The 16,491-nt window shown below is 53.1% G+C and overlaps 1 protein-coding gene and 1 long non-coding RNA gene across 3 annotated transcripts in view; one reads left to right on the top strand and one right to left on the bottom strand.

The window, feature by feature from the left end:
- Positions 1–2,378: 2,378 nt before the first annotated feature.
- LOC311445343 lies at positions 2,379–4,230 on the bottom strand. Its single transcript, XR_014698359.1, has 2 exons — positions 4,133–4,230; positions 2,379–2,606 (listed from the first exon to the last, which is right to left on the bottom strand). It is a non-coding gene; the product is annotated as an uncharacterized lncRNA (long non-coding RNA).
- The window catches only part of PRKCB (protein kinase C beta), a 116,819-nt gene continuing 103,876 nt past the window's right edge, over positions 3,549–16,491 (top strand). Inside the window, exons 1-2 of one of the 2 annotated variants that reach the window (XM_084537349.1) lie at positions 3,549–3,835; positions 4,151–4,182. In XM_084537349.1, the coding sequence (XP_084393475.1) occupies positions 3,666–3,835; positions 4,151–4,182 (202 nt within the window). In that variant the 5' untranslated portion in view covers positions 3,549–3,665. The remainder of the gene's footprint in view (positions 3,836–4,150; positions 4,183–16,491) is intronic. The other variant, XM_084537348.1, reaches the window with a different exon arrangement.

Genomic DNA, 16,491 nt, shown 5'->3' with positions numbered 1-16,491 from the left:
TCCTCAGGGGGTGCCCGGTGGGGGCAGCACTGCCGGGGGATGCTCCAGGTGTGGGGAGCTCCATGGATGCTCCATGGGGGAGGAGGGAGTCTGCACTTTGTTGGCACAGGCAGTTTTTGGTGACTCCTGAGGGTCACCCGGCCTCCAGGGCCCCGTCCCCACACTGCCCTTCCTGGCACGCTGTGGGGTGAGGCAGCCTCTGCAGCAGGCGGATTGCTGCTGAGACACCTTTATATTTAATTAGAGCTTGACTCTTCCTCCACCTGTTTCCTGTGGAGGATTTAGGCCCCTAAGAAACACACACGGAAAAAAAGAGAAAATCTGTTTTCAAGCTTCTTTGAATTCTTTAGGAAAAGCCAATCCGGGCACAAAAGGAACAGCATCCCTACAGCAGCAAAGGCTGTATGGAGGCCACAGCATGTCTGCCGGGACCTTTTCTGCCTCCCATGAGAGCCGCAGCTCTACAACATAGCTCCTGTCCATGCCAGGAGTGTGCCTGGCTCCCGGGTGTGTGTGGAGGAGGATCCTTAGGAAATAGGGAGAAATTGTTTCTCCCCGTCTCTCCCTCTCTCTTCCAGTATCTTTTGGGGATGCTGCCTCTCTGCAGGACCTGTGGTGCTGGAGCCGCCCAGGCACAGCACTGCAGTGGGCGTCTGATCTGAACCCCGTGGCTGTGGCTTTCCTTCAGGAGGACTCGCAGTACTGCCTCCTGCAGCCGTGGTCCCGCAGCCCGGTGCCAGTCCCTCCCGATCCCACATTCCCCGCAGCGAGCGGCAGCCCTGCGGCGTGCTCAGCTCTTCCCCTTCCACCAAGCAGATCCCCGGCTGCCTGTGGGAGGATGAGGGCCCTTCCTCAGGATATGAATCACGTCTCTATGGAGCTGCTCCTGCACCCGTTGTCTCCGTGTCTCCCGCGCCGCGGGGCTGCTCTCCCCCGGTGAGCACAGCGAGGCCGCAGGGAGCGAGGAGCGAAGCTCTGTGCTCCCTGGTGCTGCTCCGCTGCTGCAGGCAGGGACAGGAGAGGAGAGCCCGCTACCTGATTTCCTCAGCTGGAGGTGGGATGATGCCAGCCCTTCCAGAGTACCAGCGCTCTTAAATATATGCTTTTTTTTTTTCTTTAATAGCTTGTTGTGTTTTTTGTTTTTTGTTTTTTGTTTTTTGGTTTTTTTTTTAATAGACATTATTGTAAAAGAGTGAGTGCCATGCTCACCTTTGTGCAGTGAGTGAGATCCTTCCAGGGGAAGAGTGAGCTACAGGGGCAGTGTGGCTGAAGCACTTTTGTCATCAGTGCCCTGCTCTGCCTGCCTGGCAGGAGCCAACAGCGAGGGAAATGTGGTAGAGAATCTGCAGTTTTACAGAAACAGGAATGAGCTGTGCTGATTTCCCCTCTGCTCCATGCGCTGCACTCCCTTGAGAGTGCTGGTTTGGAGTTGTTTGTGCGTTCGTCCTCTCATTGCACCTGTGGGGACTTTACTTGCATTAATAAATACAATAATTTCCTCAGAGGAAAGAGCTGCGTGGATGTTCAGCCTGACATTTCAGAGTGCTGAGGGGATCTGGATAACCAGCTCCCATGAAAATCAGCACGGCCTTGAAAATCCTACCTTTAATATGTGATTCTCAGTGTGTTAAATAATGGAAATGGTAAAGTAAGGAAAAAAACAGGCAAAAAAAAAAACTCATGAAAGCAGGAACTGTACCTGGCTTTTGTACTTCTTGGCCCAGCAGAGGGAAGAAAGCTCGCACATGAATACTAACATGAACATCAGTGCTTATATGGGGAAATTAAAGACATCTTCTCAGTGGTTTGTGCTGCTGCTGGGTTTCATATGCAACAGCTATGCGGGCTGTGTTTGGAAATGGGTACATGCATTAAAAGAACAACAAAGAAGGAATAGGAGGAACAGGCAAAGCACAGCTAAAACGAGAAGAATTCTGCCTAGTATGGCTACATGCTAAGTGCAGCATGCACTTAGGATAATATACCAGTTTCCTTCGCAAAAGTACACAGGAAAGGAATCAAAATGACCTGTTATTATTTTCCTTATTACTCCCATTCCTTTGCATGCGTAAAGAGTTATTTCTGTTGCAAAATTTCTATGTGCAAGCCGGCAGTGAATAGGGCCTCACCCCCAAGGCAGGAGGCGCCCCGCAGCGCGGGCTGGCAGCACGACCTGCAGCAGAAAGCACCACCTTGGGCCAGCGCTTTTTCTCCCCCGCCGCGGGAGCCCTGGGAAGGTTCCCCTTCATTTCCTCATGACAAAATCGCAGCATGAGGAGGGATGCCTGCAATTTATTTCTCCTTCTTAGCACTAAAATCACATGGTGCTGGGTGTTAGTAACAAGCCTGTCTGTTTATGGAAAGACAACATCAGCAGGACAGGTCAGCTATGTTTTATTATTATAATGAACCCTTTAAAACAGCTGCATAATAACAGCTCTGGGACTATTTCTGGTAAGCCTCCCATGCGTTTAATTCCATGGAGCTCGAGGGGCTTTCTTCAGAGAAAGAGCCCGTGGGATGGGGGGTTGGATAGTGGCAGAGTGGGGACGGTCTCAGTCCACGGATGGAAAACGATCACACGGTTGTAGAGCCAGAATTAAATCCTGTAAATGAGAATTTTGACATGTTTGTTGTTCACAGAAATATTTTCATTCATATGCTTTAGCTAAAGTTTCCTTCCATTTTGATTTAAATTTTCCCTTCCTCAGCTCCCAAACCAGGTGCGGTGCAGCACTGGGCTGGCACCAGCAGACCTGGATGCACCAGTGACCCTCCGGGGAGGGGGCTGATGGAGCTGACTTTCAGTGTCCATGGACACAGGCAGGTAGCAAGATGGATGGCAAAGGCAGCTGGAAAACTCCTCCATGCGGGTTAACTGAGGTGTCTGCAGTGAGCTGGGTACAAGAAGGTTGTTGTTGGATCTAAGCTCAGAAATCCCCCCGGAGAGGCGGGATTTGTATCCCCCATGCCTGTTCGTGCCCCAGCACAGGAGCCACCCTGCCCAGGCTGCTGCTCCCCCGGCTCATGCGGTGCAGAAAGTCGGGGCAGCCCGAGGTAATTCTGGCCTTAACACTGCAAAGCAGCGGAGTTTGGGAAAACAGCATCCTTGTCACTGCCGGCCCTGCAGCAGGCACCCTCCAGGCGGTTTTGGTGCCTCCTGCGGCCGGGATTTCCCCGCGGCTGCTCCTGGCGGGGCCGCACACCCGCGCCCGGCCCCTGCCCGCGCCCCGCGCCCGCAGCGGTGCCGAGCGGGGCTGGGGGCGCGGCGCACCGGGATGCAGGTGCGGTATGCAAATGAGGCCGTGGGCGGAGCCCCCTCCAGGCCACGCCCCCTGCGCCCGCGGCGCGGCGCGATGCAAATCAGCATGCAAAGCAGGGGGGCGGGGCTCCAGCCGCGCGGCGCCCGCGGAGGGCGGGGCCTGTCCCGCAGAGGAGGAGCGCTGTATGCAGATGAGGTGGGCGTGGCCTCGGCGTTATGTAGATGAGGGGGCGGGGCCGCGCCGGGCGTGTGTCGGCGCCTGCCGCCAGCTGCAGCCAGCGGTGCCGAGCGGCGCCAGCCCCGGCCCCAGCTGCAGCGCCCGGGCCGGGCCGGACCCGGCCGAGCCGAGCCGGCCTCCCGCAGCCCCCAGCCCACCGCCCGCAGCCCCCAGCCCGCTCCCAGCATGGCCGAGCCGCCGGCGGCGCCGGGCCCCGAGGGTGAGGAGGGCCCGGTGCGCTTCGCCCGTAAGGGTGCCCTGCGGCAGAAGAACGTGCACGAGGTGAAGAACCACAAGTTCACGGCGCGCTTCTTCAAGCAGCCCACCTTCTGCAGCCACTGCACCGACTTCATCTGGTGAGCGCCCGCACCGCGCCCCCCTCCCCGCCTGCATCCCCCTATCCCCCTCCTGGCACCCTCCGACCGCCCCGGGCCGCTCCCGTCCCCCCCCGGTGCGCCCCCTCCTCAGCCGGGACCGGGACGCCCCCTCGCAGCCCCCCGGACCCCGCTCGCTCCCCGTCCCGGAGCCGCTCCCCTCGGCCAGCCCCGGGCACCCCCTGCCGGCGCCGCTCCCCCCCCGTCCTCCCCGGGGTCCCCTCGGCCCGGCCGCCCGGGGGGTGGTCGCGGTGCGGGGCCGGTGCCGGGGGTGCTCACCCGCCTCTCTCCCCGCAGGGGCTTCGGGAAGCAGGGCTTCCAGTGTCAAGGTGAGTGTCGCGCACCGGCGGGGACGCGGGGCAGGGGCCGGGGCATCGCTGCGGGGGCTGCCGGGGGGGCGCCGGGCAGGGCCGTGCGGGCAGCGCCGTGCCCGGGGCGCGGAAGCAGCTTCGTCATTTTCTTACCCCCCTCCGAGCGAGCGCTCGGTGCTCTGGAGCCGCTCGCCGGTCAGGTTTCGTTACCGGAGACGGGTGCCCAAGGCTTCAGAGGAGTCCCCCCCAAAAAAAAAGGCAGAGGGAAGTTTGTTTTTAATGCACTTAACGTGAAAATGTGTTACAGTGGCAAGCGGGCTGTGTGCCGGCTTGGTGGCAGTCCGCTGCCGTAGCTATGCAGTCGGGAAGAACTTGAATGGCTTAGTTGTGTTGCTGGGGAAAAAAATGAGGCTTTATAACGATGTATGTTGCAATGGCTTCTAGGTTACTACAACTGGAGATCTTTGTTCTGATGGTGCTGGTATTCTGGAAGGGCTCTTTAGGGGTTTATGGTGAGCCCTCATGAAATTAATATGAATTAACTCGGTTTTATTGCTTTTGTTGCTTGGTGCTCCTCTAGGTAGCCTGGCTGGGGGGGGGTCATGCATGCTCACAGTCTAGTGAATCCCGGCTGTGATGGTGCTGGTCACACCTGCGTGAGGTTAAAGTCAGGGCTTGTGATTCAATCAGGGTTGATGCTTGCAGTTGCTGGCACTGAGATCTTGCTCTAGTGAATATTTACAGCAAAGCTTTATTTTGCCGGGTGGCTGAATCCCAAGATAAGGTATTTTGCATGAGAATATAACCACCGTACAACTCAAGCTGTTGTTGTGGCACTGTCTTGGCATACTTCGCTTGTATCTGGACCAGAAAACAACCCCCCTGATGATGATGTGGCACAGGATCGAAACTCAAGGTGTGAGGTGCCACAGGGGATCCAAGCCTCAGATGCTAACTCTGTACTGCACCTGGGAGCTGGGGTAGCTGCAGGTGGGAAGGTTTTGTCTTGGGTGCTCTGGGGAGCATCTCTGCAGGTGATCTTACCAGCTCTAGGCTGAGCTTAATGGTGCTGCTGCTCATCCATAGCACCTGCTGCTTACCTTAAAGTACCAGGTGTCTCCCTGCCACCTGTCTCAAGCCCCCTCCAAATGCCTGGGCTGGTGCTGACAAGCAGAGGAAATCAGGTGTGGAGGCTAAAGCATGTCCTGGTGGTGATCTTCACGGTCATGCTTTCCCCTGGTACCTGAGGTTTCATACACGGGCAGCTGTGTTACTCAGAGGAGTTCAGTGTAGCTTGTATCCCTTTATGGGGCTTCTGAGGCTTACCCAGCCATTAATTCTCTGACTCTCCTTGTGGTGCATACAGCATCACGGCAGGCGTATTGGTACAAACACAGCATCTCTGAAATTTGAAGTTCCCTAGAGAAGGCTGGGGGGTCATCTACCGGTGGGGCAGGAGTTTTTCTTTCTTCCTCTGTAATTCCTAGTGCTTTGCTGGGTTTTACCTGTAGTATTCAATATCAAATAATTTGAGCCTTTTCAAGTCTCTCTTCCAGCCACTGAGAACCATTGTCTGAACCTGTAATTGTGCACTTGCTCCAAGGTTTAACCTTAAATGTTTTAACTAATATTAAATCAGTCTCCAGTGTGAGGTCGGTAAATGGGACCCATAACGGTAGTCTCAGATGTGCTAATGCACAGCAATTGCCCAGCAATTGACCCTGCCCCCCAGATATTAAACAGAGCAATCCTCCCTGTGGTTTCTTGAAGCAGGAGGCTTTACAAGCTGCGCTAACACCAGTAGGATTCCCATTAGCGTGCTGTGCTCAATGACATTTCCAAAGGTGTGTGACTGGTCTCTAACATATCTTTCTGCCTTAAGAAACCATTTTCCAGGTTATTCTGGTATTATAGACATGAAAACCACATTTCTCTATTGCAGTAAATTTTGCAGACTGTGGTATGTAAAACAGACCAATTTTTTTATTTCAAACACCTTCAGAAAAAAAATCAATGCTCTCTCGACTTCCATCTCTGCCCCTCTGCGGGGTTCTGAGATCCTGTGGCACAAGTGCTGTGATCTGTGCAAGCTGTAGCTCAGCCTGTGGGTGTGATCCTCATTAGAGTGAAAGCATCTTGCAGCTGGTGCCCTGTGATGGAGGCACGCGGTGTCCCTGTGTACAGTGCTCACAGGTCGGGAGGGCGAGCTCGAGCCCTGTGCTGCTGCCACGCACCATCTGCATGGGCACTGTGTAGATGGCTGCTCACTGCAGTGGGGTGCCAGGCCCGGCATGGGGTCTCGCTCCATCCCCCGAAGTCACCAGGCTGCTCACCAGGGATCTGTTGTAGCAGCTGCTCGGGCTGTGTGGGACTCCCCCTTCAGTGGGCTGCTGGGGCTGTGCCCCGTCGGTGTCCTGCAGCTGCTGCTGAATTTGGTAAATGAATCAAATCTGCACGGAAGGAAGACCTCAGGACCAGCTTTTACTCAGGGGTTTTCCTCCTTCAGCTGCATGAGGCTTACCGTAAGGTTTTTAGCTCTTACAGAATACAGCTTCGATTCCACTTGGACAACTTCCCCAACTATTTTATCCTATTGCTCAGTGACGATGGCTGGAAATGTAGCTAGAGCACATGGCTGTCTTGTTTCTGAGCTGTTTCCTATTGCCATGCTTGCTTAAGTAGGTTTTCACCTGTGCCCTGATTTCTTTCTAGGGCATTTGCAATAATTAGATTGTTAATTAGCTCATTACTTGTGACTTTTGGCAGGAAGTTTGCAGAAACTGACTCTTTGTAGCTTGAAATACTAATGGATACCACAAATGCCACTTAATTGCTTGCTAATCTCCTTATCCTTGTGTGCAATCTCCTTCTTATCCTTGCATACATCTTAAAACTCCTGGGGCTAACGTCTTTCCTCAGCCCAGCAGCAGGTCTGTGTGCCGGCTGCCCGGAGGCACGGGGCTGCTCCCCGCGGTCAGGGCTCGGTGCCAGGGCACTGGCAGTGCTGGCAGGCACGGGTCTCGGTGCCGTGCTGTGGATGTACCTGGGGCTGCCAGTAACAGCCTCTTGCTAGGGGAAAGCTCGGTGCGCTGGCCTCGTGTCAGCGGGAGATGCAGATGGGGCTTCTAGCGATGCCGTAACGATCTGCCAGAGCTGCAAGGTACGCGGGCTTTCGTGTGACCTCGGAAATGACAAAGAGAAAAGGGTGCGTGTGTTCTCCCCTCCACCTCCTCCTTCCTGGATTTTGAAATCCATCTGTCCGATACCATTACCAGGAAACGTATGAAGAGGGCAGAGAAGCGTCTTATCTGCAGGCTGTCTGGGTGAAAGAACGGCGTGTGGCTAAGTTACGACTGATGGCTTTGCTGTCCCTGTTCCCCTAACTTCAGAAGGGTTTTGAGGATGCCATAGGAAAGGGAACTCATTTGAAAGCTGTAGAAAATGCTGTTCTTGGTCTTGTTCTCAGAATGTGCTGATTTAGTGAACTGCCAGCTTTCTCTTCATCTTTTTTGCTTATGTTCCCTATTTGCCATCCTTGGGGTGTATTTCTCTGTTGTCCAAACAGCTCTTGGTCTCTCTGTGGATCAGGGTGCTGGCTGTGTTGGAGGCACTGTGAGGAGGGCACCTGCCCTGATAACTGCATTTGTTCAACCTGCAGTCACTATCACAGCTGTTGGGCTGTGCTTTCACCTTGGGAACTTGGGAAGAAGTGCTCGTGTAGAGGTGAAGAGCCATGTAATGTGATTCTCACTTACAAGCAAAAAATAACCTGCATCTGTTACTGCTTTCACGTGTACAGAGTAAGTAGAAAAGATCTTGGAAAGAAGAATCTTGATTCCTTAAGAGGAGAAGGGAGGAAAGAAAAGGCAGCATCATTTGGTAATGGATGCTTGGATCTCATGCAGAAACTTTTCTGGGTAAAATGTTTACTTCTTATCCCTAGCTACGGCTCAGTAAGCAAAGATACTCTTCAAATTTGTTCTCTTTCCAAACTTCATGCCAAATATACTTCCACATTTTCTTCTCCCTGTCCTCCGAAGCTAGTGCTCTCGTTTGCCTTACGTTTTCAATTCAACACTTGATGCAAAAACAAAGTAGCTGGAGAATGTCAGCACCTACCTCTTAAACGAGTATTTCTCTCTTGTTATCTGCCTTCAAAACCCACCCTTCCTTCCCCCACCTCTGCGCTGCCCTCCAGACGGAAGTGAAACCCATCAGCTCGAGCCTCTTGAGCTGCAGCTCGTGGTGGTGGTTGTCGCCATTAACTCCATGCAGGCATTCAGCGTGCACTTTTATTGACTGTATTAAGCAAGTGAGAAACAAAAGCAAAACAAACTCCAATCATTCAGAGTTGCCTCAAAACCAGTAATTTCGTGTCAACATATTATGCACAGTGGAGAAATGTTAGTGTTCAAATAGACTAATTAAAAATGTTACTGCAATTACTTTTGCAACACAAATGATGCTAATTATATAATGCTGCAGAAATTGGAAACATAATTTTGGAGGATTTTTGTGTGCCTTGCAGTGGTAATACAATTCTCAGTGCTGTAGCAGTGAAGCCTCTGGGCACAGGGAGCCCCTCTCTTGGGCTGCTGGGGCAGTGCATTGGAGCAGGTAGAAATAGAAAGGGGAAGTCAGTCTGGTCCCCTGCTCGCTGTGCCAGATGGTCTGTGGTTCTGCAGAATTGTGAATAAAAACAGAGCTGACAGGGAAAATGGGAAGATGTGCCCCTGGACATTTTGGCTGAATGGTCAGGTCTCCCTTAAAGATGAGCATTAAAGCCTGTGGCCTGATCTGGTTTCCCTAATACTGCTCTTTTCTCAGCTAGGTGCTTGCAATTCTGAAGAGCACCTGAGGAAGGAGATATGTTTTGGAAGGAAATCTGGACTTGCAGAAGCCTCTTGCAGTGCCGGGTCCGTGGCTATCAGGTTCAGCAGGGATCACTTGATATGTTAAGCCCTGTCAGTGTCTCCTTACAGCGCAGAAGGTTCGTTTTAGTTTCTCAGTGGAAGTGGTTTCTCTTTGCCCTCCCCCTGTGTAATTAGCATAGTAGATTTTTTTTCTTATCTCCCGAGATAACTGTCATCCTAAAATGATCGTCAAACTTCGATAACGAAGCGGTCTGTTTCCTTCCCAGGGTATCTGCCACTGACCAGTGTCAGAAACAGGCTGGGTGTGGGGGGGTCTCAGCTGGCTCCAGGCTGCTGTGGGTTTGTGGTGAGCTGCTCTGTCACTTGGGGCTCCAGTGCAGAGGTTAAGCTGCCCTGGTACACGGGGCTTCATGATGATGATTCTCCAGCTGTTGAGCCTTCCAGGGGAGTTTAATGCCTTGGCGGTCCCTAAGGAGACTTTTCAGCAGATGGTGCAGGCTTTTCCATATATCTGTTAGCTTGTTTGCATGCGGTCCTAACAATCTCCTGGGCTCCTGGGGTGTGTGCAGGGCATCCCCACGCAGCAGTGAGGGTGCTCTGCCCTCCCTGGCTCCCTGCTCCGGGCTCTGCTGCTGGCCTGGGACACCCAGTGGGGTGTGTGGTGGGTCTGGCTCCTGCAGACTGACCTGTGGGTGCGAGGCATTGGGGCCACAAACTGGCAAGACTGCCCATGTTTGATTTCTGGTGTGGGATGGGATGGGTTGGGTTGAATCTCCTTCCAAAGTTTGGTATGGATTCTGTTAATGCAGGGGTTTATCCAGGCACTCATGCTAGAAGAGCTCCACGAGCCCGTCTGCTGTGTTACTGCTCTCCCAGCCAGCCAGCACGGCTCCGCAGCCCTCTGAATGCACTTGAGAAGACTGAAATCTAAGAAAGCTTGATACACTCAATGCTATCCAGTCCCCCCTTTGGATTTATCAGCAAATAAGTCGCATGATCACCGTGACTAAGAAATTAACTTCTAACTGTGCCCGTTATTTAGTTCAGGGCAGAACTGCTTGGAACACGTAATTAAGAAGTGCACAAAAAGAAGGGAAATGTTAAAGTGCTGTCTCCTGTTCTGCCTCGAACGTGTGTGGTAATGAGGAGGGATGCTTGTAATGGTGGGTGGGATGGGATTTTGCCCAAGAGAAATGTTTGGGTAGGTTATTCCTGCAGAAACCAGCTGTGCAAAGGATTGGTGCTGTACATTAACACAAACAGAGCCCTGGACCTGCCAGAGGCCAACTGTGGGTTGCCTTCTTATGCGTGTGGTGCAAGGCTCCAAGACGAAAGACAACACAGAACAGCAGTGGAGGGTGTTTGCAATGTTGTGCGATTAAGAGGAATTTAACGGCTTCATGAATCATTATTCCAGAAGTCCAGAAATTAGAGCCATTTAGAAAAGGTGAGTAACAAGCTCCCTGTAGGAGAGGAGTAACTGTGGGTTTTCTGGGCAGCGTGCTCCTTGTTTTCGTCAAGGCTTGCCACGTAAGGCAGATTGCTAAGAACAAACTTCCTGGAAAAGGCACAGAAACAAAACAGTAAAGGCAAGGCTCCTTGCACACCGAACAAGAGGTGAGGTTACTGGTAGAGAGGTAAAATGGATGGGCAAATGCTGTAGTCCTCTGGAAAAAAATCTCCCTGAAGCATTTCAGTCCCATCAGAGCTTACACTGAGGGCTGCTCCCTGGCACAGGACTGCTGCTGATGCGCCCAGCAAGGAGGAGCACTGCTCACCAGGAGTGACCTGGCCCTGCTCAGTGCCGGCTGCCCTAGCCTGCCGGAGAAACCAACTTTTCCACAAAAGCTGCAGGAGAGGTGGGGGAGATGGGAGGAAAGCTCCAGCCGTGCGGCGCTCAGTAGCAGCCAAGCGCTTTGAATTAGGCAGGAGTGGTTCCTGCAAGTCGTAGCTCTGGCTGTGACTTCCCAGCGAGGCAATTTTCTTGGCTGCCCAGCTGTTTGGTGAGCCTCGCACCGGTGCTGTGCAAGGGCAGAGGCAGCCCAGCACCAGCGCTCCTCCCACGTGTCTGCCTGTGCTCAGGGACTGGGGCTTGCTCCAAGGAGCCGGAGAGATGACCCTGTGCAAGCAGCTCCCCCGGTTAGGGGTCGCTTGTTTGGCTTCTCCATCTGACCCATCCCGGTGGCGGTCACAGTGCTGCATGCAGTGGGACAGCCACGAGCTGCAGCCCCAAAACAGCAGCTGCCGTGTGAGAGATGCTTCTGCAGGTTTGCAGCCTGCAGAGCCGAGGAGGAGGAGGGAGAGCAGAAGCCTTCCCTCTCCAGGAGCAGCCGGTGGTGGGCACGCAGCCCGGGGTGTGCGGGGGTCTGCATAGAGTGTGGCTGCTTGGTGTTAGCGCTGCCATGCCCTCCTCTGATCACCTCGATGCAGGCTGTAAGTGATTTATTGCTCCTGTTCTTAGATCAGCCTGCGTTGGAGAAGTGAAATAAACTCAAACATTCCCATTCCAGGCTACCTGAATCCTGTATAACCAAACAAACCAACAACTTGCAAGCAGCTGTACTTCTTTATTTTTTGTTTTTGTTTGGGGGATTACTTCAGTGTTTATTGATACAAGAGAAAGCAAGACCAGCACTTATGGGATCACACTTCATACAGTAGCTCTGCTCTCACCATTGCTTCTGATAGCTGATCCTGTTTCCCTCTGAAGGGAAATGCATTTCATGAAACCGTGACAGATGTATTCCTGCAGGTTCAGCTGCCTGCTGCCAGCGTGCTTCAGCTCTGTATTTGCTGGCAGCGGTGGGCACTGTCTGCTGGCCACGTGCTGATCTGCAGTGCATAAATTGCCTTAGGACTGTTCCCCTGCAGCCGCCTCATCTGCAATGCCATGTTCGTTGTGAACTGCAATAGGACTGGTCCTCTTCTTCCTGGGAAGAGGTTCCTGGAAGCCGGTTAACTCCTCTTCTTGCTTACCAAGTGCCTCTTTTTCTGGAAGCTGCCCAAGGCTGGGCAGATGCAGGGTCAGCAATAGCTACCCTCCTGTTAGGTGCTGATAAATGCTGTTAATGAAGACCTGACTCTTCCCCTGGTTGCTGCTCAGGCACACTTGAGCTGCCCGCGTGGTGCATCTACCTGCTGCCACATGCCAGCTGAGGGAAGGATGCGTGCCTGGCGTGTGCCCTCAGAAGCCTGGTGCTGTCTGGGCAGTGCTTCGTGGCGTGTAGTTAACCTGAGGCAGAGCTGTGCTCTGCTCAGCTGGGTGCTTTTCAGGGCTTTGGGCTGACTTCCTCAGCTGGTCATAGCTGCCCTGCTCTTCCCATCGTGTGGGGGGAAAAATAGTTCTAGCATGGTACTTGAGTCAGCAAGTGTTTGGTGAACTGCTGTAGCCTGGTTAGCCTCTTGTGCTCAGAGTTTAACTTCAGTAGCACAGGAGGACGAGTCCCGCCGTGGCCAGGTCTTCCTGCCACAGCTGAAGCGTGGTGCCTGCTGTATGTCGAGTGCACTTCAGTTGCATCTCCTCCATTAATTCACTTCCATATTTGGCCTTGCTTTTGTGCCAGGCTTATACATCTTGGTTAGACGTGCCAAGCAGAACGTACTCGCAGCTGATCCTAGCTGTGCAGGCAATGCCTGCCAAAAGACCCAGGAGTAGTGGGTTACAGCACCTGCAAGCTCCTGGGCTCGCTCACCTGAGGTGCATTGCAGTACCACTCCCATTAAATTGGCTCTTTCATCCAGCTAAATCTGATCTTCTGGAGAATCAGTCTACTTGCAAACTTTCCTCTTTGTGTAGAAGTGCTATTTCCTCTGAGCAAGAAAATCTTTCTTGTTCCAAGCAGGTGATTCTGGGGGCCTGGTTGGGGAAATAGAGGCAAAATCAGTGGCTCTGCAAGAGTTCTGTTTGAGCAGGGCTCGTGGTCGCTGGTGCGAGTTCCCTGGTGATGTGTGCAGAGGGCAGGTGGGCTAGGCAAGCACGTGTGCTCTCCTCAGAGCAATGGAAACTGCCGGCTGCTCGGGATGGCTCTGCCTCACTCTGTTAGGTGGGAATCGCATTTCAGAGCTTCAGTCATCCTTAGCTCTGATCTGGTCTTCCTACATTTGATATTTAGTCAGCAACACTCAAGCTAAAAAAGACCGTAATGCCTCAATCGCAGCCTTCAGGCGCTCCTTGTCTCCTGCTTGGTGACGCCGGCCGGTTCCTCCCGTCACCTGTTGCCACGTGGAGTGCTGCGCCAGTAATAGCTTCACCTTTAGAGGGAACAGCTAAATACCTCCGTTCTGACGGTCTGAACAGCAAGCACATTCAATAGCTGACACTCCTAGTGCATGAACAAATGCATTTTCATGATTTCCAATTATAGCAGAAGAATGAGAAAGTGCGGTTGTGAAGAGGAGGGAAAGTCGTCCTGGCTCTTGTGAATGGCTTAATGCAACTCTGCTCAGTGACATCGCTGTGAAGTCAGGAGTCAGTACGAAGGCTGTTCTATAATATCAGTGAGAAGCTGGAGTGAGGGGGAAGTGGCCCACGAATTTAATTTGCATCACTGAGTGGATTAGCTCCTGACGCAGTGCAAAGTCATTATTTACCACCAGATCTGCCGCCTTTATCAGTGCAATGATTTGGGGAGAGGCTGATTCAGAGATCATTACATCTTGGTGTTGCACTTGGCGGGGACCGTTAACACTTGCCTTGTAAGCAAAATGATGGCGCTTGTCAAGGTTGTTAATATTGTGCCTACCCAAAGAGGCTGAGTAATTTGTTTTTAGGTTTTTCTTTCTTTCCATTTATTACTGTCCATGCTTTGCCTTAGTTCAGGAATACTTGGAGGTACTCCATAGCTCGCCAGTACCCTAGGGTAGCCAAGAAGAGAAGGCTGAAGGTTGCCTAGATGGTAGGAGTGGTGCAGCCCCTGTCTCCACTCCAGTGGGTGCTTCTCCCACCAAACAGCACGCGCTGGGGTCACGGTGGTGCCAGCGAGCTTTGGGAGCATGGCGTGGTCTCAGCTGCTCTTGTCTCCACCACGATGCTGGAGCTGCTTGGGCACCTTCAGGCACAGCCAGCACATTGTCACCTCCCCATACTGATGGAAGATTCATGCACAGCTTGAAATAACCCTCCGGGCCATTATTTATAGGCTGGTGTCAGGCTCTGGAAGCTGCTTTTGCTGTGGAGCAACCTCTATATTGTCACGTGGAGGTTAGCTCTGCTGGAGGCTTGGTGTTCCATTGCCTGCTTCAGCCTCCGTGTGGGCCTCCTCAGGAGAGCAGCCGTTAAGGGAGGCATTGTCAGCTTCTCCAGGCTCGTTCGGTATCTGGAGAGTTCATGGAATAACTGGCTTTTGGGAGCTGGTGGAGATCAGGGCCTTCTCATGTGGCAGCTGGAATTGCAAGTGGAGAGAGCTGCGGAGAGCCCAGCGCTGCCCAGAGGGGATGTCTGTGCACAGGGGGAGTCGGGGCTGGAGCAGGAGACCTCTGCTCCCTATTTCCCTCATCTGCCACGGGAGATTGCTGCTTTTCTGCTTGCTGCCCTAGGAATGGTTGTAAAACCAAACTAATTCACATTTGTGTGATCATGCAGCTAAGGACCGTCTCCAATAGCTCAGTCCATTAACTTCCAAATTTATCTTACTCATTCGTCTTTGATGGAGAGGTGCCTCAGGGCCAGCGTCTTCTGGAAATGAGGCTTGTAGGTCTGTAGCAGTAGCAAGTTATTCTCCAGAGTGAAACAAAGTGACCTTCATGGCAGCTGAGAAGCTGATTTCAGAGATTGCTTCTGGGGCTTTCCCTGCCTCAGACATCAGCATCTGCACTCTCACGGCCTGGCAGCTCGTCCTGCAAGCCGTCCCCTTCTGAGCATGGTAGATATTTGTCCCAGAAGCCTTCTACCTTCGTGTCACCTCCTTGATGCCATCTCCTCCCAGTGGGAGGGAGGCAGCCCTGCCCCTCGCCACAGCCGTGGCATTCTGCAGGTGGCTGTGTGGTGGAAGCAGAGCTTTGTGCTGAAGCAGAGGAGGTCTTGCTTCACCCTCAAGTTTTCTCTCTCATCCTCAGACCTCTCCAGGCACCTGGAGCTTCTCCGTGCCACCCTGCTTGAGGTGGGCTGAAGGATGCTCCTTGCCCTGGGGAGCGTGCGTCTCAAGGGCTGACCCCAGTGGCTGCAGCTGTGGGGCCAGCAGGGGAAGGGGAAGCAGGAAGGGCTCCCGACACGGCTTCCTCTGCCCGTGGAGGAAGGAAGGGGCTCCCCGGCCACACGGCACATGGGCAGCCCGCAGGCATGCAGGGGGGGTGGCTGGGCTGGGCACCAAAGCCCCTGGCTGGGCAGGGAGCAGGGGTTTGGGCAGGGTGGGCTCTGGGGAGCACCGTTCCTGAGGGCACCCTGCAGGGCTCACAGCTGCTGTGCATTCACTGCTGGGACTCGGGGCAAGGTCTGTGCTGGTGGTGTGAGCCCTGCACTGGGATGGGGTGTCCCCTCTGTCCTCAGCCTCCATGGGGGGCTGCGGAAGGTGGGAGGCTGGTGGGAGAGGTGTCCTTGAGCCTGCCCCTGTGCCACGTAGCCAAGGGCAGGGTGAGATGTGCCAGGACATCGGCCCGTGTTACCTCTCGGCGGGCAGGGTGTGGGCAGATGTGCGGATGTGGCAGTGGTCAGAGCAGAGCTGACCTGGTGTCCCCTGGGGCTTCTGAGGTGGAAAAAGTCTCACTTATTGGGTCATTTAGAGACTCTGGATCTGGGCTTTTGGCAGGAGGAAAGGCTTTAATTAGCTGCTGCTCGGTAGGGCTGCTATTAGATCTTCTGAGCAAGATGCTGCTGGACTGGAAAAATGTAACAATAGCTCATTTGCTTAGGAAACCATTACGGTGATTTGCATTTTTGTTGAGTACTAAACACTTGTAGAGAATCTCTTCTAAAGTAACTTCAAACAGTGCAGCTTAAATTTCTTCCTTCCCCAAAACTCTATGAATATCTATTTTAATGCCAACCAATTTAGAGTTTGAACTCCTTTGTTTTGGTGTTCTTACCCTGATGTAAAAGAAGAAAAATACGTGTCTGGGCTGTGGACAAATGCTGTCATCAAAAACTGCATGAAAAATGGCTTGTTTGTCTCAACCTTGAAGCAGAATTAAATTCTCCCTCATCATATACGTAAAACCATTTTTTCTTTAACAGCAGTCCCTCTATTGACCCGAATACTCAGGAGATGCGTACAGGCATAGGAAGCTTTGCAGCGTGTTTTCTGAATCTCATCTCTGCTGCCGATTGAAAATAAAGTGCTTTGAAATGCTTTCTGTGAACTTTGTGTTTCTGCCTGTGTCGTCAGCTAGCCCAAGGTGACGCTGAGCGTTGCCAGCACAAGAAAACGAGCTCGTGGCCTCGAGCTGGCAGTGAGAGGCTCCAGGCTCCCTGAACCCATCTGGCTGGTGGGCAAGGGCAGACAGCTGCCTGTGGTGGGTC

The sequence above is a fragment of the Aythya ferina genome, assembly GCF_964211825.1.
Source record: "Aythya ferina genome assembly, chromosome: 15".
Lineage (NCBI taxonomy): Eukaryota > Metazoa > Chordata > Aves > Anseriformes > Anatidae > Aythya > Aythya ferina.
The sequence above is the reverse complement of the archived record's forward strand: the minus strand, read 5'-3'. Positions and strand labels throughout refer to the sequence as shown.